The 25199-nt window shown below is 37.0% G+C and overlaps 5 protein-coding genes across 6 annotated transcripts; 2 read left to right on the forward strand and 3 right to left on the reverse strand.

The window, feature by feature from the left end:
* The first annotated feature begins 248 nt into the window (after positions 1 to 248).
* Positions 249 to 891, forward strand: LOC136419281 (heat shock protein 27-like). Its single transcript, XM_066405498.1, has one exon. It carries the CDS (start codon positions 303 to 305, stop codon positions 810 to 812), a length of 510 nt encoding a protein of 169 aa, XP_066261595.1. The 5' UTR covers positions 249 to 302; the 3' UTR covers positions 813 to 891.
* Positions 892 to 1112: 221 nt separating this feature from the next.
* On the reverse strand, positions 1113 to 2787 carry LOC136419279 (alpha-crystallin A chain-like). Its single transcript, XM_066405494.1, has 3 exons — positions 2527 to 2787; positions 2150 to 2359; positions 1113 to 2095 (listed from the first exon to the last, which is right to left on the reverse strand). Exons 1-3 carry the CDS (start codon positions 2640 to 2642, stop codon positions 1867 to 1869), a joined length of 555 nt encoding a protein of 184 aa, XP_066261591.1. The 5' UTR covers positions 2643 to 2787; the 3' UTR covers positions 1113 to 1866.
* A 351-nt stretch (positions 2788 to 3138) lies between these two features.
* On the forward strand, positions 3139 to 4024 carry LOC136419280 (protein lethal(2)essential for life-like). Its single transcript, XM_066405497.1, has one exon. The coding sequence runs from the start codon at positions 3251 to 3253 to the stop codon at positions 3797 to 3799; it is 549 nt and encodes a 182-aa protein (XP_066261594.1). The 5' UTR covers positions 3139 to 3250; the 3' UTR covers positions 3800 to 4024.
* A 100-nt stretch (positions 4025 to 4124) lies between these two features.
* LOC136419278 (N(G),N(G)-dimethylarginine dimethylaminohydrolase 1) lies at positions 4125 to 7691 on the reverse strand. Its single transcript, XM_066405493.1, has 5 exons — positions 7383 to 7691; positions 6318 to 6420; positions 6167 to 6264; positions 5769 to 5993; positions 4125 to 5700 (listed from the first exon to the last, which is right to left on the reverse strand). The coding sequence occupies exons 1-5, from the start codon at positions 7638 to 7640 to the stop codon at positions 5575 to 5577; spliced, it is 810 nt and encodes a 269-aa protein (XP_066261590.1). The 5' UTR covers positions 7641 to 7691; the 3' UTR covers positions 4125 to 5574.
* A 708-nt stretch (positions 7692 to 8399) lies between these two features.
* fax (failed axon connections) lies at positions 8400 to 25131 on the reverse strand. Of its 2 annotated transcripts, none has more exons than XM_066405491.1 (7): positions 24695 to 25131; positions 12038 to 12252; positions 11102 to 11225; positions 10701 to 10847; positions 10488 to 10648; positions 10305 to 10425; positions 8400 to 9704 (listed from the first exon to the last, which is right to left on the reverse strand). In XM_066405491.1, exons 1-7 carry the CDS (start codon positions 24983 to 24985, stop codon positions 9630 to 9632), a joined length of 1134 nt encoding a protein of 377 aa, XP_066261588.1. In that variant the 5' UTR covers positions 24986 to 25131; the 3' UTR covers positions 8400 to 9629. The 2 variants fall into 2 exon arrangements, with proteins under 2 accessions (XP_066261588.1, XP_066261589.1); XM_066405492.1 differs by having other exon boundaries at positions 10701 to 10838; positions 24695 to 25130.
* Positions 25132 to 25199: the final 68 nt, after the last annotated feature.

A 25199-nucleotide genomic window follows, 5' to 3' on the forward strand; every position in this document is an offset into this window, starting at 1 on the left:
TCGGTTTGAGTAAAATTTCTATAAAATTTTGTAGCAATAAGATTAAAAAATGTGATTTTTGGTAGAAAAAATTCGCAATACAGACCACAGCACTATTCTTGATGACAGCCCAAACAGCGCATTCGCTTTCGAATTGTTCGATACTTCCCTACCACAATCACGAATATTCTCGACACATCTCCAGCTGTTAAAAAGCAACTGCTGAAGGCTTTAAGGCCATTAAGTAAACCCGCTCCACCGACGAAGGGCATCAGTAGTGCATTATCACCAGCGATTTATCTTCTCATTATAAAGGCAAAAAAATGTCTCTAATTTCCTTGCTATTTGACGACTACCCAATTCACCATCATCGCGCCCCAAGACGCGAATTGACGCCCCTCTTCCATCCAGAAGAAGCTTTGCAGTCCTTGGTGAACGTCCTCAACCAATTACCCCAAGTGGAAAAAGACACCTCGATCACAGTGGACAAGGACCATTTCCAGGCGAAAATCGACGTGCAGCAGTTCAAGCCTGAAGAACTGACCGTCAAACTAAACGACGACAATACGGTCACTGTTGAGGGCAAGCATGAGGAAAAGCAAGACGAGCACGGATTCATTTCCAGACATTTTGTGAGGAAGTATGTTCTTCCAGACGATGTGGATGCAAAGAAGCTGCAATCTGCGTTGTCCAGTGATGGGGTTTTGAGTCTTGCTGCACCAAAGAAGCCAGAGGTCAAGCAAGTGGATTACAAACAGATTCCCATTCTCAGGACAGGTCCGATTGGGAATAAGAAGACTGAAAATCAGGCAAACGCCCAGAAGGAAGGTTAAGAATAAGGTCTAGTGTTAATCCCTTAAATTATTAATTATGCATTTAAGTAGTAGGTAGGCTCCATATGTTCAAAGTGTTAAGAATTTTTCTTGAAATCAGTTTTGTATTTTCATGCTACCAAATGAATAGTTTTATTGTCATTTTTTTTTGCTCTCTTAAGATAATAAACAATTTACTTTAGTGATATCAACAAGACGTTTTTTTAATGTATAGTATGCCCAAATGCCTACAGTTTCTGGGATTTAATTGGGGAACTTACTTGGATGCGATTAATTAAAACTGGTATTAATTAAAAAACCTTTTGAATTTGCTTTACTAAGGCTTTATTAATGACAAATCTCCATTTAAGAGCATATGCAGTTTTCAAGTTGCTATGGGAAAAACTTAAAACGTCATTTTTCCCAATAGCTGAAGGATTTTTTTTAAATGCTAAATCATGATAGAATGATATTCTACTTTTATCTACTTAGCCATAAATACTGAATCATAAGGTGTAAAGGACAACCTGCAGTGCAAACATCAATACATAGCATGCCATACTACTCATTAGTACACCTATTCATTTCTACTAATACTAGAATTTCAAAATGCAAGACTTGGGTTATTGCTAATAAATGAATACTTCAGGTGAAGAATTTGTTGGGAATGGATGAGAACTTGTTCAAAATAAACATTTGGTTAACAAGGAAAATAACATTCACCTTTACATTTTAAAAAAATGTTATTCCTTAGCAATTGAGAATAACTTTAGTGGTTTACACATTTTAGATGCTCATTTTCCAAACATTTTAATGAGCTGTTAATTTTCTTTTCCTAGCTTTTCATAATAATGACAGGTTTGTTCCCAAAATGTTAAAAAAGGTTTTTTTTGTCTGAACCCGTAGTAAAAGGTGAATTTATTCTCAGTTAGTTTTAATTGAGAACAATGTACAATTCTATTAATCCAACAACAGTACTTGTGTGTGAGGCTTTATTCTCAAATTGAATAAAAGGAAAAAAGCCAAAAATATGGAAGAAAATCCACAATAATGGTCAACCAATACTTGAAACTCATTAATTTGAGGAACTTAACTTCCTCTTTCTTTCCCCGTGGTGACTGGGCCACAAATGAGGCCTTCTAAATATAGGCCTAGTATGCATTATTGGTATCTCCTGACCCTCCTCTTCATCTCCTTCTTTCTTCTTTGGGGCTGAAACTACCAAGATGCCATCAGAAGACAGCTTGGACTTCAGTTTAGTTGGATCGCAGTCTTTGGGCAATAGATAACGTCTCACAAAGTGTCTGAGCAGAAAAATAGTTTTTGGTTACATTAACATAAATAAATAAAAATTCAACCTAGAAATAGATCCGTGATCATCTTGTTGTTCTTCATGTTTGGCTTCCACTTTAATGCTATGATCATCAAGCAAACGAACAGAAATTTCTTCAGGTCGGAATTGTTGCACATCAATGTTGGCTTGAAAATGGTCCTTGTCAATGGTGAGTGAAGTTCTGGGATCAAAGTGTGCTAGTTGGCTTCGTAAATCACGCAAGTGATCCATTGACCTAAATTAGTGTAATTTGGCAGGTTTTGAAGGACTAGGAGTAGAAGTTAAAAGGGGGTTTGTAAGATTGAGTCAAGCCAAAAGTAAAAAATTCATAATCTTCTAGAGGATAAAAAGCAAGGGAGGCTCACAATTCCTGGCCAATTTACTGCATATAATCTTGAGTACCTTGTGGGTAGCATCAAGGGCCATTCATGAAGTTCTTGAGGGTCGATAAAATTTGCCAAGGTGTGCCGCCTGCCATACGGGTCTTCGTCAAAGGAGAGAAACGGTAAAAGGGCCATGACTGAAGTAAACGGTTTTACAATCGAAATTCGTAAGTTTTTATGAAATAAATCTAATTAAATGAATGAATTAGAGAGAAACGTTCAAAATTCGTTTTGATTTGTTTATAAAAAAATTGAAATACTGTTTTCGAAAGATATCGTGATGTCAAATGTCAATAACAATTGCTGAACATAGTCATAATAGCGCGACATTGCCAAATTTAGAGGTTCGTTAAAAAGAGGATATTTTCTGTTCCCTAGCTGATTTATAGCATCAATTAATAACTACTATCTTTAAACCGGTGGAGAAAAACAGGAAAAACTCATTTCCTTCAATTACCAGTCATAAAAACAGCGACTTTAATCGAAATTTCGATTTCAAAAATAATTTACTTGTATCGCCATCCACTCACAAGCACTGGAACTTTCTATAGCGTACCAGACATTTCTATTTGAATTTGTCAGAATAGTCGAGAAGATGGCGCGATGCTTGCCCAGAACATTCGCCGGTCACATATAAGTTGAATTCGCGCAAAAAGCGACACCATTTTCCTACTGCAAATCCTCGTGAAACGATCGTTAACTGAAAGTTAGAAGTTAATTCCAGCAGCAATAACCGAAAAACTATGTCGTCTCTCTTGCCGCTTTTCTTCGGAGACTACGATTATCCGGTGGCCCGTCCATCCAGGATCCTGGACCAGCACTTCGGACTCGGATTGGGACACGACGACATTTTCCAGCCCTTGAATCTCAACAACCGCGTCCTTTCCAGAACCCCAGCGGGCTATTTGAGGAACTGGCGCTCCAGCACTGCTCACCAGGACACCGGATCCACCATTAGCCTGGACAAGGACAAATTCAAAGCTAGTTTGGACGTTCAGCAATTCAAACCAGAAGAAATCACTGTGAAGCTCACTGGGGATAATATCCTTACTGTAGAGGGCAAGCATGAGGAGAAAGAAGACGAGCACGGGTATATTTCCAGACACTTTGTAAGGAGGTATGTTTTGCCAAAGAACTGTCATATGGACAAGATCGACTCCAAGTTGTCTTCGGATGGGGTTTTGACCATCACTGCTCCAACTATCGAGAAAATGGATGTTGAGCATAAGAACATACCAATCACTCATACTGGAGAGCCCGCCAGACAACATGCCGTGGAACAAAAGAAGTAAAATGGCTAATTTATTCATTTTTCTCTCAAAGATATTAAATTGTCACTATTCATGTATTACTACTGCATATAAAATATCTTTTTAGATTTAAGTTTTTTTGATCATTCCTTATCATAAATTCAACAATCAGTCTGTAGGATGCTTACATTTGATATGTATTGGGCATAGTCCTGTTGCTTTTGTAGTTGTTTTCAAGTTTTTGCCAATAAAGTTAAAGGACCCATAGTTTTTGCTTTTCTTCTATACATTTCCTGACCATAGGTCTAAATTCGAAAAAAAAACCGCTAAGTGATAAAAATAGGTTTGTTTGGGAATTTTTATCAAATTATAAACTGTCATACTAAACTTTATTATTTTACATTAAAAAACCTGCTACATTCTTGTGCTTGAAACTAACTTCTAGAACATTTTTAACGTAATCATATTCTAGATAAATGCGTCAATTATTATATCGAAATTGATGAAAATCGCAGAACTGAAGGTAAAAAATTAGCTCAACTAAGGTAATACTTTACATGGAATGATTAATGAAAAAATAAAAATTTGTGTTTTACACATAATTAAAAACAAATTATACAAACATTCTGTTAACTGTCTAGGTTCAGCTAACTACAAAAAAATACAGTGCGTTTTTTTAACGTGCCACATAGGCAGTTTGACACGCTAGTGCGTTAAACGACTTGCTTGCCCCGCAGGAATTGAACGCTATTTTTCTGTTGGTGATGTTTACTTTCGTAGGGAGTCGTGGAAAAATATTGAACAGAGCTTATTATTGATTTAGAAATTTAACGCGTAAAACACCAAGTTGCGCGTTAAAAAGAATCGCACCGTATAATAAGGAACTAATTGTATCAAACCTAAAGGCAACGAAATGGAATGACTAAATCAAATTCACAAATGAGGATTTTTGTAATACTAAATACGCAGGAGACGTACTTCCAACTAAAGTAGACTTTTTGCTTAATTGTTATTAAATTATTGCTTGAAATACAAAATTATTTTCTATTTTATTCAAGACATAAATTTCGGCTGTAGATAATAATAATACACAAATCACTGCGAGGTTAAATCTACTCTGAACCTTCCATAAATAGTAAAATTTCTATTTTCGCTATTTACATAGAGATAAACAATTATTTTTCTTCTATAATTATAATGCAGATCACTTGACAAGACTTAGTAGTTACATATAGGGCGATTCCAAGCTTGTAAAAATCCTTCTACCAACAAATAAGGCTTAAAAAAATATTTTGTTCTGTAATACTCTTTCCATATGTACAGTTTTCCAATTGTCCCATCTTATTGTGATCTTCTAAACCGTACAAAACACGTATGTTTGTTCAATGACCCGTTGGAACACTCATTATTGGAGTATCAAATTATTTTTTTTTAATGTATATTCCCTGTAGGTATTAACATCTACAAAATTTCGTTTCATTATCTCAAACGGTTTCGCAAAAATAAAAAAATATTAATTTTTTGATAAGGCCTCAACACCTCGCATCTTGTATTTTCGTTCTTATTAATGTTCCTGGAATTTTCCAAAGAAAACAATAATTATTTTTTGAAGTCTTATTTATCAATACAAACTTCCCTCAATTTTGTTAACACTCTGATGGATTATCGGGGCAGATAACTCATTTTTTAATGTTCAACAACTTTAAAATACCTATCTTTTTTTGAGCCTATACTCCATTTAATTAGAACTTACTTGAAGACTTATGGGGTGGTAGGGCAGGGATTCTCTTATAATTTGGCAACAAAGGGCATTTTTCTTAGAGGTTTCTTATGTGTTTCGCTCTCCGCACCAATAAGCAACTAGAAGATAATCCACTGGACAGCTTGGATAGTTGCTCAAAACTGATCGACCTTGTCGGGAAAGTGATTTTTTCTCCAAAGATCTGTGAAAAAATATAACAATGCTTCCATGTACTGTCAAAATTAAAATAATAAATATTCTATGCACTACCTTAAATGACAGGGGAATTTCCTCTGCACTCCTATGAACAAGAGTCCCATTTACGTACAAAACATTAGCAGCCTCATCTTCCGGCAACGTAAGCGTTTGATAACTAAATGTGGCTTCTCTCTCCATACGTTTGAGTACTTCTTGAGGCTCCTTGCCTACGCCCACGCACAGCAAATCTGGGCCTCCCATTGAGATGTACGATTTGAGATGTTTTTGGCCAGGAACCTAAATAGAAAAATTTGGTTACAATCGCATTCATTATTCACAATTCAAATTAACTATAATAGAAAAAGGCAGGAAGTTGCTAGTAACGTATCATGAAACGCGGTATTAAAAATAGTTCTATTGAAGGTGAAGATGTATTTAGCAATTACACAAATCGCTCATGGGTTGAGTACCTTAATGGGAGTGCAAGGGTATTCTGGGAAGGCTGCAGCCACAGCTCTAGCTCCTACTTCATTTGTAAAATTAGAAATTCCAACAAAGAACTCCCTGCCTGAAAAACAAAATTAAACATTTTATTTTTCAAGATTTTAAGTATTGAATTACCTGTAAAGAGGACATCTCCTCCATCCAATCTCGCATTTTTGTCCGACATCTCGATTATGGGAATGTCCAGCTCTTTTTTGAGCACCACCCTTATTGTCTCAACCTACAAGAAAACCATCTAAGTAATGACATAAAAATACAAATAATAAATTCAAATTAACCAGTGTCAACGATTTATCTTAGATAGATTGGAAAAATTCTCTCGTCACTGACCTCCAAGTTATATGATGTAACTTTCTGTATCGAATGTTACTGTACAAACCTATACATGGTTTGGGATTAATTATATAATATAGGAAGCTTAGAGAAAATTATTCAAAAGCCGGATGAACATATTCCACTATACAGCTCTCATTTTATTGCTGTTTTAATTAACAACCTAATTTGATTTAAAACGATCGCTTGAATGGCATTTTTATGTCGAGTTGACCTAATTGCTCTTAATGAATTTAAACAGATATTTAATCGAAGGAACAGCATAGATCCTCAATCAAGATATGTTTTTCAATGTATCCAGGATTTCCTTTCTTAATTTTAGTTTCAATTTACATGTGTGAAAAATTTGGTTTTACGCATTCCTGGTAACTGCGTTGTCCCTTATAATGAAACAATTGTACTTTAGATAGAGGCTTAGTGTGTTTGGCAATTATGAAATGTAAGACAGTACTGTTGTTGGGTTAGCTTAGGAAAACCTGAACGCTCAGTTCAAAATTGAAACAGTTACGGTACAACCCAAAGAGCGTTTGATGATTGCCCAACACACTGAGCCTTTAACTGAAGTACAAATTGACCAGTGCAGAAAACTGTGAATTTAGCTCAGTAATAAAGATTAATCCTATTATTAGACCATCATTATAGTTACGGATAGCAGTGATAAATAGCAAATTTAAACGATAAGCATACATCGCCTGTTTGTCTTCATTTATTCTTTTGCCAGAGGGCATTTGAATTAGTTTTAATAAATCAATGTAGGTACTTAACTCCTTATGGTAGTTACAGGTATACTAAATAGGGTTGTTCGTAGGGAAACAAGAAAACTATAGACCGAAATATGTCTCTCCTTACTTCTTTAACTCGATGACTCGTCCCAGGCCTACAAATGAGGGCCGTTCCATTGCAAACAACAGCGCAATCCTCAACGAAAACGCACTCAGGTAGGGCCTCATCAGGTGGCAGTTCGATCACGTCAATTCCCAACTCCCTCAAGAGTCGTACGTAAGTTTCGTGCTCCTTTTTGGCCTCTTCCAAGTCGAGTTCTCCTCTCGTCCTCAACGAAAGAGGAATGCGACTGACCACGGCGTGCGTGTAGCGTATAGCCGCCATATTGGCGTGCAGCTGCCGCGAATGTCGTTTATGGACTACTCTCCTTTTATCACGGGAAAACGGCGCGCAAGCGGTTTGGGTCAGTTATTTCCTCAACCGAATTTTTGTACCTACGACTATTCTCAGCCAAATATTTTCAATGCCAGATATGGACACAGAAGATTCTGAAATGCAAGGGGAACTTAAATTTGAAAAATCTATTCACATTTCAAATCTTAAAAAAATAGTTATTTCAACTTGCTCTCTTAGAGATTCTAACGTCACGTTTCTTTGATAATAAATTGACACTTTAGCGTTGTGTTTAAGTTTTAAAAACTCTCAACATTAAGCAGATCGATTTTAAAAATAACATGCACCTGAAATCTGTGCCATTTTGACGTTTCCAGCGTCCTGTCAGAAAGTGACGTAAATTTTTGAGGACAAAAGAAAAACGCGATGTTTTTCTATGTTCATTGTCAAATCGGAACAAAATCGAACGTGTTGGGGTTCGCAGAATTTATAACTTTTTGATTTATCAACGTTTGAACTGAGCGATATTATAAACTTTAAATGTTAAATATGCTGCGACGGCTCAACTTAAAGGGAGTTTGAGTCTCTAAGCAATGAGAACCCTCCGAGATAAATTTAGAAAATTCTGTCCTCTGTCATCTCTAAAAATCAATCCTCTTCTTCGGCACATCACATTGTGACGGCTCGCAACGTTACTAAAACAGCGATGTTAATTATCTGGAAATGAGGTTTGAAAAACTAAACTCAAAATAAAACTTAAAATATGAACTCACTTTATTTAAATTATATATCATAGCATATTAGCATACAACACAGTTTCAAAATCGAACCTATTTTTAATTAAAACTAAAGAAAAGTATCATGCTAGTCATTCGATTGAGCTTTTCAACTGAGTCCTCGTGTCCAATCTGACCAGTCCCACTAGAACGATTTAGTCTGATTTTCAGAGTACCGCGACGGGCATTCAATAGATGCATTGGACATGGCCGTAATAAGATCATTGAGGACGGACCAAATTCCGCAACGAGAAATTAATATCAATAGTATAGTAAATTTCAGAGATGGTCCAACAATTTCACACAGCTTTAAGATTAAGGTGGCCTTAAAAAAATACAAAAACTACCATATACGTAAACTGCTGCTGATGTTAACTTCTGGGTGTTTAATAGTAAGTTATTTGCATGTGCGTTTCTGTTTTATCTGGATGGATTTACTGTTTGCACCCCTTGAAAGCTCCCAAGAATGCTATTGTTGAAATAGAAAAAAGGACGTGGAATGGATATAATCAATGAATATAAATGCACTACCTATTATTAATAATTACTTGCTACGATACATTAATATTTTCGTACATATATTAAGACTGCACTAACATGTAAACCCGCGGGCCGATTTTTACGGGAAATTGCGAGTTTTTGGTGAAACTACGCAGTTTCCCGGGAAAATCGCTATGCAAGCATTAAAACATGCTTTACGCGGCCCAAAAAATCATTTCGGGGCCGTGTAAAAGCCGTATTCGCCAGACGTACATGCTTATATTTAAAAACCTAGCTAAAATATTTATACAAACAATAATAATCGTAATGCTCAACTAGCAGTTAATATATTTTTTTGTTTTTATTAAAAACCGTCCATTATACTCGATAAAAAAGCTAAAATAGTCCTGCCCGGTACGAAAAGAGTATTTTATCCGTGGGATTAAGTAAACTGGTGATTTGATGAAGATGGTTTTTATCGTACTAATGGCACACTAATTTTTGCTTCGTCCGCTAAATAAAAGAACCGATTTGGACACGTTTTATTAATCATGAGGCGGTGAAACATAGATCCATCAACTTAAGAACTAATTGTTGCACTTGAAGTAAACAGAAGATGCGAAATCAATCATTGTTACAATACATTAAAAAAAAAGAGAAAGAGAAAGAGAGATGATGAGATTTTATGAGATTTTTAAATGGTTCATGTCTGCTTTAAGACCACTTATTTTGCAGCTTCTTTCTCTTTGTTTTCTTCCGGCTCCTTGTTCGCAGCCTTGTCTTTCTCTTTTGCTTCCTCCTGGAATACAGAAAAAAGCAATAAAATAAATAATTGAACAGAAAAATTACATAATTCAGAGTTCAAAGTTGCTTTCAGATGGGGGTAAATATGAATCTTTCAATTAATCGCCTGAATCATTAATGCAAATTTCAAAATTTCATTTCATGACTCTTTCTTAACCATGTTTTCATACTTCAATAGATTTAAATTAAGTTAAGTTAAAAATCACTATATAGTGATTACTTATTTCAAATTTATCCATTTTTAATTAGTTTAGTTTAAAGAAACAGGATGGAACGTGAACTGACGTTCGAAGAGAGGCTTTGGAGCTTCTCTTAAATACCCAGTCCCTTGGAGAAACAATCCGGGCTGACCTTTGTGAGAAGGGTCTAGTACAACACGATTTAATTACAACCATAATAATATTGATTTGATTTACAATTACAAAGAATGATTCTGGAAATACATTGGGATACACAATACAAAATTGCATGTTATCAATTTTCATCAAAATTCACATTTTTCTTTTTTTAATCTTAATTCTATCTGATTCTTCATTTTTACCTGAATCTGAACCAAAATACCCTACTGACACAGACTTTGGGCTAGCTTTTTTACCTTCTCCTTCTCTATATCCTTCTCTTCAGGCTCCTTTTCCTTGTCGCCCTCCTTCTCATCTTTAGCCACCTCCTTGTCTTCCTTCACCGGTTTCGGCAAGTGCGAATTCAAGTCCAACGTACTGCAATCACCATAAACAATCAAATCACGTCCTACACGTTGGGGAAAAATACGAAAACTCACCTGCAGATATCATCCCAATCGGCGAAACAGCGCTCCTTCATCCTGTTAACATGGCCGACGAGATTGGCGCACGTTTCCGTCATGTAGTCACGTAGGGCCCATTCAACTTCTTTATCGAGGAAGTAGATCTGGGCTAAATGAGCAAACGCCACCACGTCTAACTACAAAATCACTCATTAAAACAGATTAAAATGTTCTGAAGCTGCTGCTTACATTGGTAGGTTCGTCTCCAAAGAAGAAAGGCTTGTCAGCCAACATGTCTGATAAAACCTTAAGGTCATCCTGTCCGAACTGGACTATCTCCTCAGGTGTGTGCACACCAATACCGTGGGCCTTCGCTTTCTTAGTTCCCTGAAACCACTAAATGGTCAATGTTCAGTTAAAAACAGCTCTAAGAACACAAAACACTGGAAGGGAACATGCGTTAATGGGATTAACAAACTTAACATGAAATTTATGGACGATTCTTACACTTAGTCATGTGTGAGATAATGTTAATGATCCCACCACATATTTACATAAGATTGAAATTATGTTCTTATGAGAACAAGTTATGGACATGCAGAGTGTTTTGTTTTAGAAGAAGTTTATTTGCTTGAATTGGTATAAATTACCTTTCGTGCGTAAGCGAACTTGAAGAAGAAGCTTAAAAGAGCGTTGGGTATCCTGCTTCCTAGAGCATGCTGTAGATTCACTTTGTAGCCCTTGAGCACACTATCTGGGTACTTTGCACGCCACCTGAGGGAGAAATTAAACTTAACTTAAAACGAAAGTATACTGGAAATAAGTATTACATATTTAAATGTTAAAGAAAAACGCTCTATCCAGAAGTTTTTATAGTGTAGAATTCGATACTCTCTTTTAATGTCAGTTCAGTTCAACTTTATATTGAAGTTGATTTGGGCCCAAATTCTATACTGAGTAAACTTTGAAGACATGAAAACGAACTTGATATCCTAAAAATATAATTTCTATTCGCTTTTTATCACTGAACGTTAAATAAATTTGCTTCACCCAAATAGTCGCGATATTAGACGGTAATTTTAAATGCTACTGCTAGATGGCAAGGCACGTCACATAACGCATCTGATGACTAACTTAAAATTTCCTTCACCATCGCGTCAACAAATCATTGAGTCATCTAGTTAAATATATTATATGAGTGATAATATCAAAAGGAAATAGGTCATTTTGTCCGAGTTATATACAATCGTTTTTCGAGGGCCACAGCAATTTATGAAAAATAAAAGGGATTTACTATGTAAAATTTCAAAACTCAATTGACGCTTATTTGATTTTCATCGTTACTTAAGATAGCGGTGTGAACTATGGGAAATAGGTTTATTTTCCTATCCTTGCGCGCAATTTGTAGGAAATCAAAATATACGGAAATCGGGGGTTTTCGGCATTATTTTTAAGTCGGTAGTCAATCTGATAATTACAGAAAAATTAAGTTTTGATTAACATAATCAGATTAATATTACTGGTATCAATAAATATTACAGTTTAGCTGCTTCAACGCAGTATAATTATTTTTCAATGATACCAACCACGTAACAACCCAAGCAAGATGATTCTCAATCATACTGATGGTGGCATGGGACAAGTTTCGCTGTTCTGAGGTCAGTCCAGAGTCCAAATCTTTGCCGAACTGCTGGCTCAGCTCCTTGATGATGAGGGCACTGTCCGCGATTTCTTCTCCATTCAGTTCGACGAACGGCAACAGTCCCTTCTTGGACCTGAACTTCATCTTGTGGTCGACGTTCTGCAATAAAAATGAATTTGATTTATGGGCTGCTTCATTAGACACGCTAATAAATATGGAATGTATTGGGAATAAGTAGCGAGAGTAAGTCCATAAAAACCGCAATCAGTGGTGTATTAACCGTAACGACCTTATTATGGGTTTAATGGGGAAAACACTAAAAATGAGATGTTTGTAATCTGTGTTAACTGCCTTGGTAATCAGGTAATGCAAACATCCTCGTCTTTCGACACCGATAAGTACCGGTTAACGATTAGGCGAATGTGTTCGACATATGGGAGATGTCTCAGCGCAACCTAAAACTTCTTAATTGCGTCTGAGCTGGAAATAGTTCCATAATAATCACTCCAGCTACAATTTGCTTTAACTCAGGAAATCATGCCGTGGAACTTGGCATCGTTGCCCGAGCTTCACATCCACCACGCACGGGCGGTGTAGCCGGGAGGGGGTGACAAAAAGGGATCGACCGTTGGCGTGGCAACGAGAACGAACTCCCCGTGAGCGGGGGAACGACATTTGGAAAAATTCATGGGCCAGTTAGACGAACAAAGACTGAAGTATTAAAATGACAGATCACACCCTGTTAATGTGTATCCCTTTTGAAGAGGGTGGCCGGTCACGTGACCGCATCAGTAGCCGAATGCATGTGCACCAAGCCCAATAAAATTCGTTTTATTGCGTGTCCGCATAATGTGCCGCACCCTACGACTGCAAACGTATTTCAATATGTGTATTATGTTATTCCAATTTAAACGAGTTTTTGTACACAGATTTTTGACGGAACTTCGCCTCTGCGATCGATGTTTTCTAGCAGTTTGCGTGGCCGTCTTTTAACGACAAAAAATCAACTAACTATCCTTGCTTTCGAACACTCTACGGACAGTTTTTGGACTGAGACGTCAACCCTTCAGCGAGTGGTGTGACAGAAATATGGCAGCCTGACAAAAGACTACGACAATGTTGCCATTTTCGAGGAGACTCTACTATAACGTTCCAGCAGGATTTTGAAAGATATTCAAACTAAAACTGAGAATAAATGTCTGATCTCAATACCACCAATCGTTTTTGGACATTTTTGGCACCCAGGCACTGCCCGAATTTGACAAATGAGTGAGGTTAGGAATTTCATAAATGTTAAATTGTATTAGGCATTATATGCTGCAGTTATACGGCCACTGTCCATGCCAAGGAAAAACATCTGCTTTCGAAGTCGGAATGACATGTAGATTATTAACGTTCCTTGCTTCATTGCTCAAAAAATGGTAGAATGTCGGTTCCAAGTGGTCACGGTCCCTGAACTTGGACGAATATTTATAACATCCTCTAGTCGGGTCGACTTTAAATTGTCAGTAGCGCATCATTGAGCAAGTCTTCCTCGTCAAATCAAAGCTTTTAACCTACATGGAGAGTGCGACTTGCTAGAATTTAATGATTAGTTCAGAAGAAACAAATACGTACTTAACTAGTTTTAATCGGTAACGGTAATTTAATTACTACTGTAAAATTAACAAATGCGAGAGGAAGTCAGTTCGGCTCTTGAGACAACTAATATCCATTTTATCCCTTCGCAAAGAGCACCAACTTTCTCTGCAGCAGGGATATTGGCCATGTGTTATATGCAGGAAGTTTTTTCAATCAAACAAAAATTGAGTACATTGAACTGGGACATCGTGGAACACGTCACACTTTCACGACACATATAACCGTTCCCTATTAAAAGCGATTTCGTGTTTCCAATGTATAACATAGTTCCATAATTGTCCCCCTACTGGGAATCTACACACTCATTGAACAGAGAATAATCTCTTATAATGTATACTTTGAAATCTTAGAGCACCCGCAGAGTCACACATAGGCGATATTTAATTGAATTTTGTAGTTTAATACAAAATCCCGTGCATTCCAAACACATGTGAAGAGCTCCAACTGAACAAATATCCTTTGCTCGGTTCTGAAAACAACAGCCCAACTAAGCGTTTATTTATCTGGGCGAGTTATAATCTATGGGATTTTCTGCTTACTACAAGAGTAAATTAGAAACGTGCTATTTTTTGGTGATGTTATGTTTAGGAGGAAGCGGAAAACATGAATTTTTCAATCTGATACAGTCACAACTGGCAAATAGTTCCTGGCAAGGTGACTTATTGGAATTCGAACAAAACCAGGGAACATTTTTGGTACATGACAAAAAAAAGCTGCTTTAAGCATTAGGGCGAGGCAAAGCTGTTGATTGTTATCCATGCCAGAAGCTTCCAGAGGCTCGAACCAGATGTTTGTTGATTGTAAACGTGTCAGCGACGAAAATCTAATCGCAGGCTCTGAAGTGTTACGTGCTTTAAATGTGCGAGAGAAACGTGCATTTTATTAAGGATTCCTTCCTTATATATACAAACAACTTCAACTTGATGTCCCGGATGGAAACTTGACCCGAAAAACTGAGCAATTTCAGGTGAAAGGGGAATTTATTTCCTTATTAATTAGCACTTTGAAAGTTCAAAAGTCATAAGGCTTGCACCCTAATTGGCGTTGCCTAATGAGTCATTTCGATTACATGGCAAAAGGGAGGGTCCGTCCCAAATAAACCTTTGAATTGCCCAGGCAAACTCTGGCAACGTGGCAGATGCACTTCATAATATGCGCTTTTAGGGTGTAACAGCCTGGTACGTTTCGTCTGGAGCCGAGGATTCATGACGTCTCGCCCATCTAGACCGTTCACACGTCTGCTGAATTAATTAAATACAGAAACCATCTGAAGGAAGGAATAATTCACTTCAGCTTGTCCTCAATTCAAAATTCTACGATTACGTGATTCAATTTTCTAGTGGTAACATCCATGAATGAAACGCTCGAAAGTGGATCACTTGATTCATGCAAATATGTAACATAGTCCATATTGTGCCCTTGAAGACGAAACGTGACTGGAAAACGTTAAGGTTTTATGCCTTAGGTAAACTCGGTTCAGAATTAAATTCGTAATCAAACCTAATTGGCATTAACATTCCTGCGCAAGTAACATCCTCTGGAAATAGCCACAAGAACGCTGAAGTAGATGGACGGAAATCGGGTCGGTTGTTTTTGTTGCCAACAAAACTCGCTCAGGAAAATGGCACTGTAACATTTTGAGACCACATTGTAACATTGATTTAAGCTTAACCCACACTTTGGATAAATGGTTGCAGCTGGGTGTAATACATAATTTATGAGATGATGTCTCCGATTTCCTATAAGCCGTCTATTGTGTTATTATGCAGCTGCGGCATCGAAAGGAACCACCTAAGATCTTGTCTAGTTCAATAGAAACTTTGATTTGAACGTGGGGAAAAAGGCCTTATGAAAATTTATTAATTAATTTCACTTCGATATTTTTTCCGGTGCTATACATGCGAATGCTCAGACTAGGCCGTAAAGCGATAACATCGACGCCAGATGTGGCGACGGCGACGCCCAGGGACGCTTTGTTCCGCTGGGAATTACGGATGACTAAACGGAAAAGAATTCCCGGAAGCTTCACTCGCGGAAATTCAATTATGTCTGGAACGTAACAAAGACGAATAGGTCAATTACTACACGACAAATATCATAATTTTTAACTTCCAAAATTTGCCTAATGTCATGTGGTACCATCTGGTTTATCCATCCATAATCTTATAATGATTAACATCACTTTTAACTTTTTCTTTGTTAAAGAAAATTGAGGGTTAATCTATTCTAATATGTAGATGGTGCCATCCTAGTACTCTCTAAACCCAAACATCCCTCAGCGTTGAATGCCTTGTTATGAATAAATCACCCTTTGAGTAAGGGCCATTTACAGAGATAAGAGAACATCCTTAGACCTGGACACTAGCCCTAGACGCCGTTTAACGAGGTGTGCTCGCTACACCTACGCTCATTAGTTCCGCCTCATATCCTTGAAGTGTCTCTTTGAGTTAACTACCCTCTAAAAGTTGTTTACTCTTCCCTTGACTCACTTCTGGAGTGGCAATTTCCGTCAAGAAGGAGCGCTAAACCCAATAACCTTTAATAACTATGAATTCAGTTAATGAAAGATGCTGTACGATAACTACTTACTTATCAGAATAAGATGGATGAAAATGAAGATAAAACGGTGTTATTTTTAGAAAAAGAATGAATGACATATACCATGAAGTTTATGAGATGATTACTTTGAGAATTTTATTTACATTCTTTTATAGTTGAGGTTGTACTATGATAAATATCAATAAATCACGCAAGGAAAGAAAGTCATTAACTTCATGTGACACGCAACCCTGTTAACTGATTAATTTATTGACCGAATTTTCCAAGCACCCCTAGCCATCGGAGCTGCTACACAAACCCGAAAATAAAATCTTTAAAGAGCGGATCTCAAATAACATCCGGAGTCGTAAATAATCGGACTTATACTGAAGGGAACAAAAGAAAATTTGATTCATGGCTTCAGTTCGAATTCAGCTCCATTAATAAACGTGGACAACCAGAAATAATGTATTTGATTGGGAAAAATGAGATATGCATTAGCGCTAACTGCAGTAAACCTAGAAACCTACAAAAGCCTAATTTACTTTGCCAAAGAGTGACAACCCTGCGTTTAAAAGGAACTGTTACCAGGGCAACCTAATAGGCCTCTGCTCCCAAGACACACTGGACCACTTTCACAAAGAAAAGGGGAGTTTCTGTATTTCCAGGTTATTTATTTTCAATTTCTGACTCTTGAGGAGACTTGGATGGTAGTGATTCATTTATATAATTTAAGTTGCCTCATTTTCAGACAGCTTAAACAAGAAAATTATGAGGCTGGATGAAATTGAAATTCTTGATGACATGGCGAAAGGAATTTATAAGCAATATTTAAAAATTTACAGTTTTCGATTGATGCCACTTATGAGCACATATCTCAAGTTGCATATTTCCTTGAAAGGTCCTACATTTGTTTAGTCCCATATGGATTTTATCCCACATTTGCAATCCCTATTACAGACTTTTAGATAGCAACCAATTCTATAATTGTAGCTAGCACGAAAGTGAATTTTTCCCTATTGTAAACCCCATTTAGTTATATCATATGATTTACAATAATCATGGAAAGGTACATGGGCTCTTAAGAAACCACTTTTCAAGCAATTTTAGCATTGAGATTTGTTTGGTTAGGTTACCGTCGAACCACCAACATCGACTTTCCGCATACCTCTATTTTTGAGAGGATTAGAACTTCGGTCGGGAAATGGAGGAACAAATCGATAAGTTTCTGCATCAGGATGGAATGATCCCTAGGGGCGCCTTGATCTGGATCTGCACCACCCTGAGGGGTCGTCGTGTTACCGACTTAGGGTACAGGCCAGCAGAGACTGGACCGACGCTTTAACAGGGAATGGTTATATCCAGCCTACGAAAAGTTTCCCATAATAGCCACCAACGTGGACAAAACGTTCCGGAGTGGTTTTTACTGTCTCCATAACTGAACGTTCGGTGAACGTAGCTAAGACATGTGCTAGCGACTAGTCTTAGTCCGCCTTATTCAATAATGAACGTTGCTAATGCGACGAGAGGTCAATGAAACCCAGAAAAAAAATCTGTCATTTGTGATGAGTAATACCAAGAGAACGCATACATAGATTCCTCAATTTACATTACTGATTCACATGATTATGCAGACCGTCAAGACTGCACAATTTGCAGTAAAATGTATAGAATCGCAACAACAGACTGATAATTAAAATGTTTTTATTATGAATAATGAGTTTATCCAAACCTTGACATCGCAGAGCTGGGTGCACTCGTTCAACAATGAATACTATTGTGTATCTTATTTATTTGCTAAACTGATTATGTATATAGTTTATTCTTAATTGGAAAATTAAATGTAGTGATTAACTCAAAGATAATTTAAATGTAAAAAAAATAATAATTACAAAAAGGGCAATAATTCATGAGTTTATAAATAAATTCTATTACCGAGTTTTATTGATTTTGTGCCTTTCCTACAGGTACAAAGAAGGGAAATAATATAAGCTTTCCTTTATTTGAAATAAACAGGCGGGGATTTCCTTGTTGGTTCAATTGTGTTCTGTACCATTATCGTACCAAGAATCGATATTTGTGTAAGTAAAGCCGGGTTAAACGCTATCCACGACTTCCATTACAATGATGGAAATTCCACGAATCAGCAATATCGAAAGAAAAATAATTGAACACCTATTTACACTATATTAAAGATATGTTGATGTAATGACTCATTTTGTAATTAAAAGCAAATAAACAAATGTAAAATGGCCTACTCAATTTGTATGCATTCCAGGACAAGTTATGTGACTTGATTGATACACATACTTTATTGCGTCTCATTCTTAAAAAAAAAATGCAATCTTGAAGCTTGATGAGGTCCTCATTGTAGGAAACGTCCTTGAGCATTTTTAACAAAAGTGGCATTTAATTTCGTTCTTAATATGGGTGTAAAGTTGATTTAAAATGTGCATAAATGGCGTTTCGAGTACGTATTAATAATGGTTATTACTTACATGATAGCAATTAGTAATACGATGTGGGTTTTGTACAATAGAAAGCAGAGAGAAAGCATTATTCACATGCGGGATATTAATAACACCATGTTTCTTTCTAATAATTGTTGGACTATAGAAACTATTGTTGTTGGGAGATTTATTGTGCCATCAAACATAACTAAAAATTGGAAGGAATTAAAGATGAATGCAGCTTTTAATTTTTGTGTAAAAAACGCGATTTCCCATGAAACTGCGAGGTGTTAGAACATAAAGTCTCCCTAAAAACTATAGTAGTTTGCCGCCTCTGTGTTAAACAATACCCAGCAATTAACATAACCGTTTGTTTAGGTTTTGCCACGCGAAAATACCCAGTGAAATATTCACAATAGTGGTCTGATTTCTTTAAAGTGAATAAACAACCATTAAACACTGGTATTTTTCAAATAAAACGGTTTATTTTAATACTGGAAATAATTACTTCCAAGGTCTCCTAGGCTAATAAAATTGTATTTTTTATAAATGCAACAATATTCTCCAATTTAAATATTTATCTCAAATCGACATAATTCCGATGGTCTAAATTTCGGGACTATTCCAACAGAGCTCTTTCTCATTGCTCTAGCAAACTACCGGCAATTCGTATAATTAAGCCGTGACCAACGCAGCATAACAAAGCGATTTAAATTATTTAAATAAAAGGATTGCGACTGCACATTTATGTATAATGCCAAGACCAAATACGTCCCTCGGAATGTTGCCAATTGCAGAAGTGTAATTGATAGGCGTAGGTGCGTGTCGGCTTTTAACGTAATTTGCAAGTCGCTATGGAGCGAGAAGACACGATGTGTTGTTTATTGCGGAGGAAATGTTTAAATATTTCAATGATAAAGGCGACTGAGATGTGGGTTAAAGTATGCAGGAGATGCAGAGTGTGATTGTCAGGTTTTGAAGACTTAAGACAATTTAGGCGAACTAGTCACGATATCCACGAACGTGCGTAATTTTGACGTCATTCGCTGGTGCTTATCTGCTTATGAATATTGAACATCAGGAGACAAAAAAAATCGGATTTTAGCCTATGCGACCCTGATCAATGCGTGTGGAAAAACCGAGAGATACGTACCAAAACAATGTCTATTTCTACTATTTTTCAATTTCATTTCAATAATAATGATATTCCAAAATTGAGCCCGGTATGCTACTGCTTTTAACGTAATTAAAGTTAAAATTTTTCCAATTATGGAGAACCTCTACAGCATTCAATATACACTAAATGATTGACGGCTTTTAAGATTCAACAATTTCGAAAATTTACATCTCCCATTTGATTGCTGGTTCTTACTTGAAAATTGTGTTCGGTATGTCCCTACCTGCACCGTTTCCGCTACTGTGTATCGAATATTAAGTATACCATGGAGCCAAATTCTAGGATTACAATTTTTGTTATTAGAAAAGTATCCGCTACTTCGATATTGCACCACGGTGGTATCCAAGGCTTCCACATCCACAAATAGGCACTGGATATCAAATTCTATTAAGCAAATTAATGGAACGTGATACAAATGTACAATATGGAACATTCAGCCTTCGTCATGCATTGTTTACGACACATGTGCGAAAAAGTGAGGCCGCCGCAGCATTTTTGACCATAAAATTATACGAGTGTGCGTATTAGAATATTTTGTTTCCAGCTCCCGTATTTTATGCACCATTTCGTCGATTTAAGTAGGGCCTTAAAAGTCTCTGGTTACAGCTTCTTGAAATAGCGTAATGCAGCTTCGCGGTAGCCCTAACTTTTTATTACGTTTCAGCGGGTATAAATGTCAGCGCATAATTGGCCACGAAAATGTCTCGATTTCGATACATTTGTTTAAAATACTTTGTGCGTTCCAGAAGGTTTCAAAAGCACCGAAAATATACAAACGGATAAATATTTATAATAACGACATTCCAGGGCAGATTTGATGTAAACGGGCCCGCTTCGGGTAAACAGGCACAGTGATAAGAATTTTAAGACACTTGATATTTTTAAAGCTTATTATTTATCACCATAAACTACTCGAGACCGGAAACGAGGATGATAATATTGAAGTTTTCCGAATTGGATTATAGAGAATTTTCTCTGGCAATACATAAAAACGAATGTAATGACCATTACAGACGGATCTCATAGAGTAACATTTAAAAAGAAAGTTGAATGACCCCCTTGACATAATAATAGTAATTCACCAGAAGCGTTCATTAAACCCTGAAATGTAGATTTCACAATTTAATAGGAGACTGAATGTGGAGTATGTGTACTGTGTGTCAACTTTTTATTAATTCTGATTAAAAGAGATGGCTTCAATTGAGGTTTATGGCACAGATACCGCCGTGATGTAAACGGCTCTCGTCAAGCACGTATTAGTATTTTAAACCAGAGAAATATACGTCAAAATAACTTATTTCACCAGCGTTTTACTAGCGGAAACGAGGAGTAGGTATCGACTTCCGTATTGCCATGTGACTCAACGATAATGGGCATCGAAATTCTAGACTAAAATGGAGCCAGCAAGGCCTAGAAACACACTATAATAATTTAGGTGCTAACAAAGAGATTCCTATTATTATTAAGGGTGCGTGTACGGCGTGCGTGCGTCTGGACAATAAACCCTAACACCCCGAAACACACCTTGTAAATTGTAAAATAAATTGTTTTAGATAATGCTGTGACAATGTCCAACCGAATTGGTTCGTTGAGCCGAAACACACTTTTTCGGGCTCAAGTACTATACAAATCCGCAGTAGTAATAAAATCTAATTGGCATTGATGGGAGCTGTTAAGGCACAGTTCCTGTCAGCCAAGTACGATTAACGTTGAAATTAAACTCGGTGAACGTGATGTGCAATTCCTTTATGATGTAACGCGATAGCACCACTTTAAATCAAACCTGAAACCCGCTGAAAGGAAATAGCGAAATGACAAACATACGAAATGCTACAATGAGAAAGGACACAGTTCGAGTTTTTTCGCGGCAGATCATGCATAAAACATCACAGAAGACGTTAGGGAGTTCAACTTCGTGGTCTTAAAAGCGTTAGAATTAAGCGAGAGACCTCCTCGGAGGAGGCTGTGAAGAATTCAATATGAAATTCTTCTGTGCAATACAGAAATTCAAAACCATTAATAAACAAATGCTTAATGCATTTGTTTGTAACTTAAATACTTAACGTTCCTACATTATTTATCGCTCATTAGCACATGAAAAATCAGAATAACAAATGAAAAAGCGTTGTGGAATTCTCTTCATTGTATTATATATTTATTTCACCGTCATTGTTAAACAAATTGCTTAACAATTCGCTGTCACCAGCAAATTCTCACGCATCTGGAATAGTGTCCTTGACTTGCTACTATTAATATTCAAAAACTTTTGCATTTATTTATTTTCGACAACTGGTTTTTAAAAATACACTTGCCCCTCCGTGACCACAGAGTCGCCGGTATTGCGAACACTAGAAAAAAAGTTTTCCATGATGTTACATGCGATGGATCTTCAAACCGCCATAGTCTATTTCTGCAGACTGAAATTCATCATCTACATATGCAACTTGACCAGATCAAATAGTTGAAGGAGCATTAACCTCACGAAGGTTATCCGGTTCGGTGCGAACACAATTTGCCAATGAACTTGGCAGTATCTGCACGAAAATGGTGATGATGGTGTATAATCTACAAGAAGTTGGGCTAAGGCCGTGAAGAATCGGACTGGCTACTCGGCAAGATAATGGTCTGTTAATGGAAGCATACAGCAGTAAATTTTATGTTATTCTTAGCACCACTAACTCTATACAGACTTCTTTGGAAAATTATTCGTTTTAACTCTATCATCATGTGAACTCAATTACTACGGATTTAAATGTAATAGAGATGAGTAACAGTAACCTAAGACTCCTTAGTAAGTACCAGTTCCTTAGTAAACATAAGTTCGTCAATGTAATGCTAAGTTGCATGTGAACTGATTTGCCATTAAGTCTATCAATGATAAAGGTGTTTTAGGGCCAAATTATCAATGTGCTGTTAACGTTAACTGCAAGCTAATAGCCATGGTCACAGGATTGGACAGATTCTTTGTTTCTATAGACACTAGGTTGATGTTAAAGTTAACAGCATATTCATAATTTTACTCTCATAAAGCTGTTCTAAACTTCCACTGTTGGTTAAGCTCAAGTATGAAAAACTCTTCATCTGCCTGTTAACTGCTCCCTATTACTTAACCACTCCCTAGTTGTGCCCTAACTGGGACATTAAAGAACTGGTCCATAGGTACCGAACTATTAATGCGCTGTTGTTAACTTTAACGTTAGGCTCCAAGTCGAGCTATAGAAACCAAGAATCTGACTAAATTCTAGATTCTATTTCAATTTTAACAGGATATCAAGAATTATTCCAAATTTTTGAACATTGACGCCACTTTGTGAACAAAAAACCCGACATCCGAGGATTCCAAATGTATCAGTGAAGAACCGACCTTACGTAATCGATAACTATCCGAAAAAAGCTATGCAGAGACTTAAATAGAGCCATTATTTATTTACAACAGAATCGTGGATACAAACTGTCTTGGAATAGACAGGTTTTTACCCGAAGTCTTCTGACTGAATGACAAAAGGTTACCGACCTCCTGTATGATTACACGAAACAACAAAATTGTATAATCCTGCAGTAAAACCGAGAGTAAAACACACGCTACAGGCGTGGGTTGCCAAATAGTAGATAATAAACAACAAAGGTCGTTTTAAAACTAACCTGTGACAACATTTTGATAGTTAAGCTCGAGATGTTTTGGCATGTCGTTTAAGAAATGATTTGGGAATCACTGAGTCATTGGTGTGGTAAATAAGTCGAAAATAGAACTAATCAAAAGAAGTACTTTGGAGAATACATCTCAAGACAAAGTCTCAAAACTACTGAATCCAAAAATCTACACTTTAAAGGGAACATTTTTGGGGAAATTAATGAGATTTCTTTAACCTATTTTTTATATAAATACTGCATGTTAAGAGAGGGCTAAGCGTTGGGAGCATACTGCCAAACTTTTGGTCAAAAATTCAGTTTAAAAAAAAACAGCATAGATTCTTCTGGGTGTATAGGGGCTTATATTCTATGCTGATAAGATTATACCTAAAAAGATTCTAATTAAGTAGAACTGGGTACTAAATATAAGTACTTTACTCCTATATTTCATTTAGTAGGAAAAAGTTGGACGTACATATTTACATCCTAAAGTTCTCTGCAATCAGATCCCTTTGGTGATAGTTGAAGTACTCCAGGTCGTACCATGTTATGACGAAGATTTAACAGGAAAATTGGTTCTGTAGCTTTAAAATTTAAACACCAATTAAATACCGTATCGTGCTTACGCGAAGTACTGAAATCATATATAGGTTAAATCTTTCAATGGTAAATGGAAGTTTACCATTGAACCCATTTGTTAGGACGTTAGAATTGGTATCGGTACATTAGGATGAAATGTTCAAATATGAGCTGAAGTCGCGCTGGATACTCCATGAAAACATAGTAAATAAATTTTTTGAATTTTAAATGATTTTTTATTTCACTCGGCCCTTACTACTCTGGGTCAGGGAAGAAAATCATCGAGCTCTTTCTAAAACTCCCCAATAAACAAAGAGAAGAAAGAAATTGAAATTATTCGCCCAACTTAAAATTTGTCAAAACCTACTGCCGTCTCGATACACACACACTCCCTTTGTGGCAACAAAACATGGCGGCTGATCATTAAGGCCACTACTATTCACCAAAGTATTGACGCGTGGTTTATTGAACCGGTCAGCCTTTTCAACCCTCTGATCAATGAAATCCGCTCTTAATTGAATTCCTGGGTGCATTTTCCGGTCCATAAGTAATACCACATCTGGCGGAAACAAAGAATTAAACTCACCTCATACTTGATACCGGCCAGTCTCAGCCAAGTCTCGACTTTAAGGCAATACGGGCTGATGGATGGCAATAAGGGGGTACGCGAAAATTGATACAAATACACAATATCCTTCTCGAAATTGGCCTTGTGCACGGAAACCTTGGGAGGAGCGAGTTCCTTTTCTTTCTCTTTGGGGGCATCGCCCGCCCCGGCTTCGTCCTTTTTGGCTTCCTCCGCTTTAGGAGTTTCCTTCTCCTCTTTGATCTCTTTGGTCTCGGCGGCGGGCGCGTTATTTTCGGCTTCTGTTGCCATTATTATCAACGAGTTTTATGTTTACACGGGTTTAACACAAAACAAACACGGGACGAACACAGGCACAGGCCTGCAACAAAACCGACGAGACGAAACTCTGCTCTCTGCAGCGCTCGCAACACGCAAACGTCAAATGAGAGAAGGAGAAACACAAGAACATCGAAAGAAAAGAATGCAGTAACGGTGGCGCCGCTGCGGCGGGAGTTTGAACCAT

The sequence above is a fragment of the Euwallacea similis genome, chromosome 2 (assembly GCF_039881205.1).
Source record: "Euwallacea similis isolate ESF13 chromosome 2, ESF131.1, whole genome shotgun sequence".
In the NCBI taxonomy this organism is placed as follows: Eukaryota; Metazoa; Arthropoda; class Insecta; order Coleoptera; family Curculionidae; genus Euwallacea; species Euwallacea similis.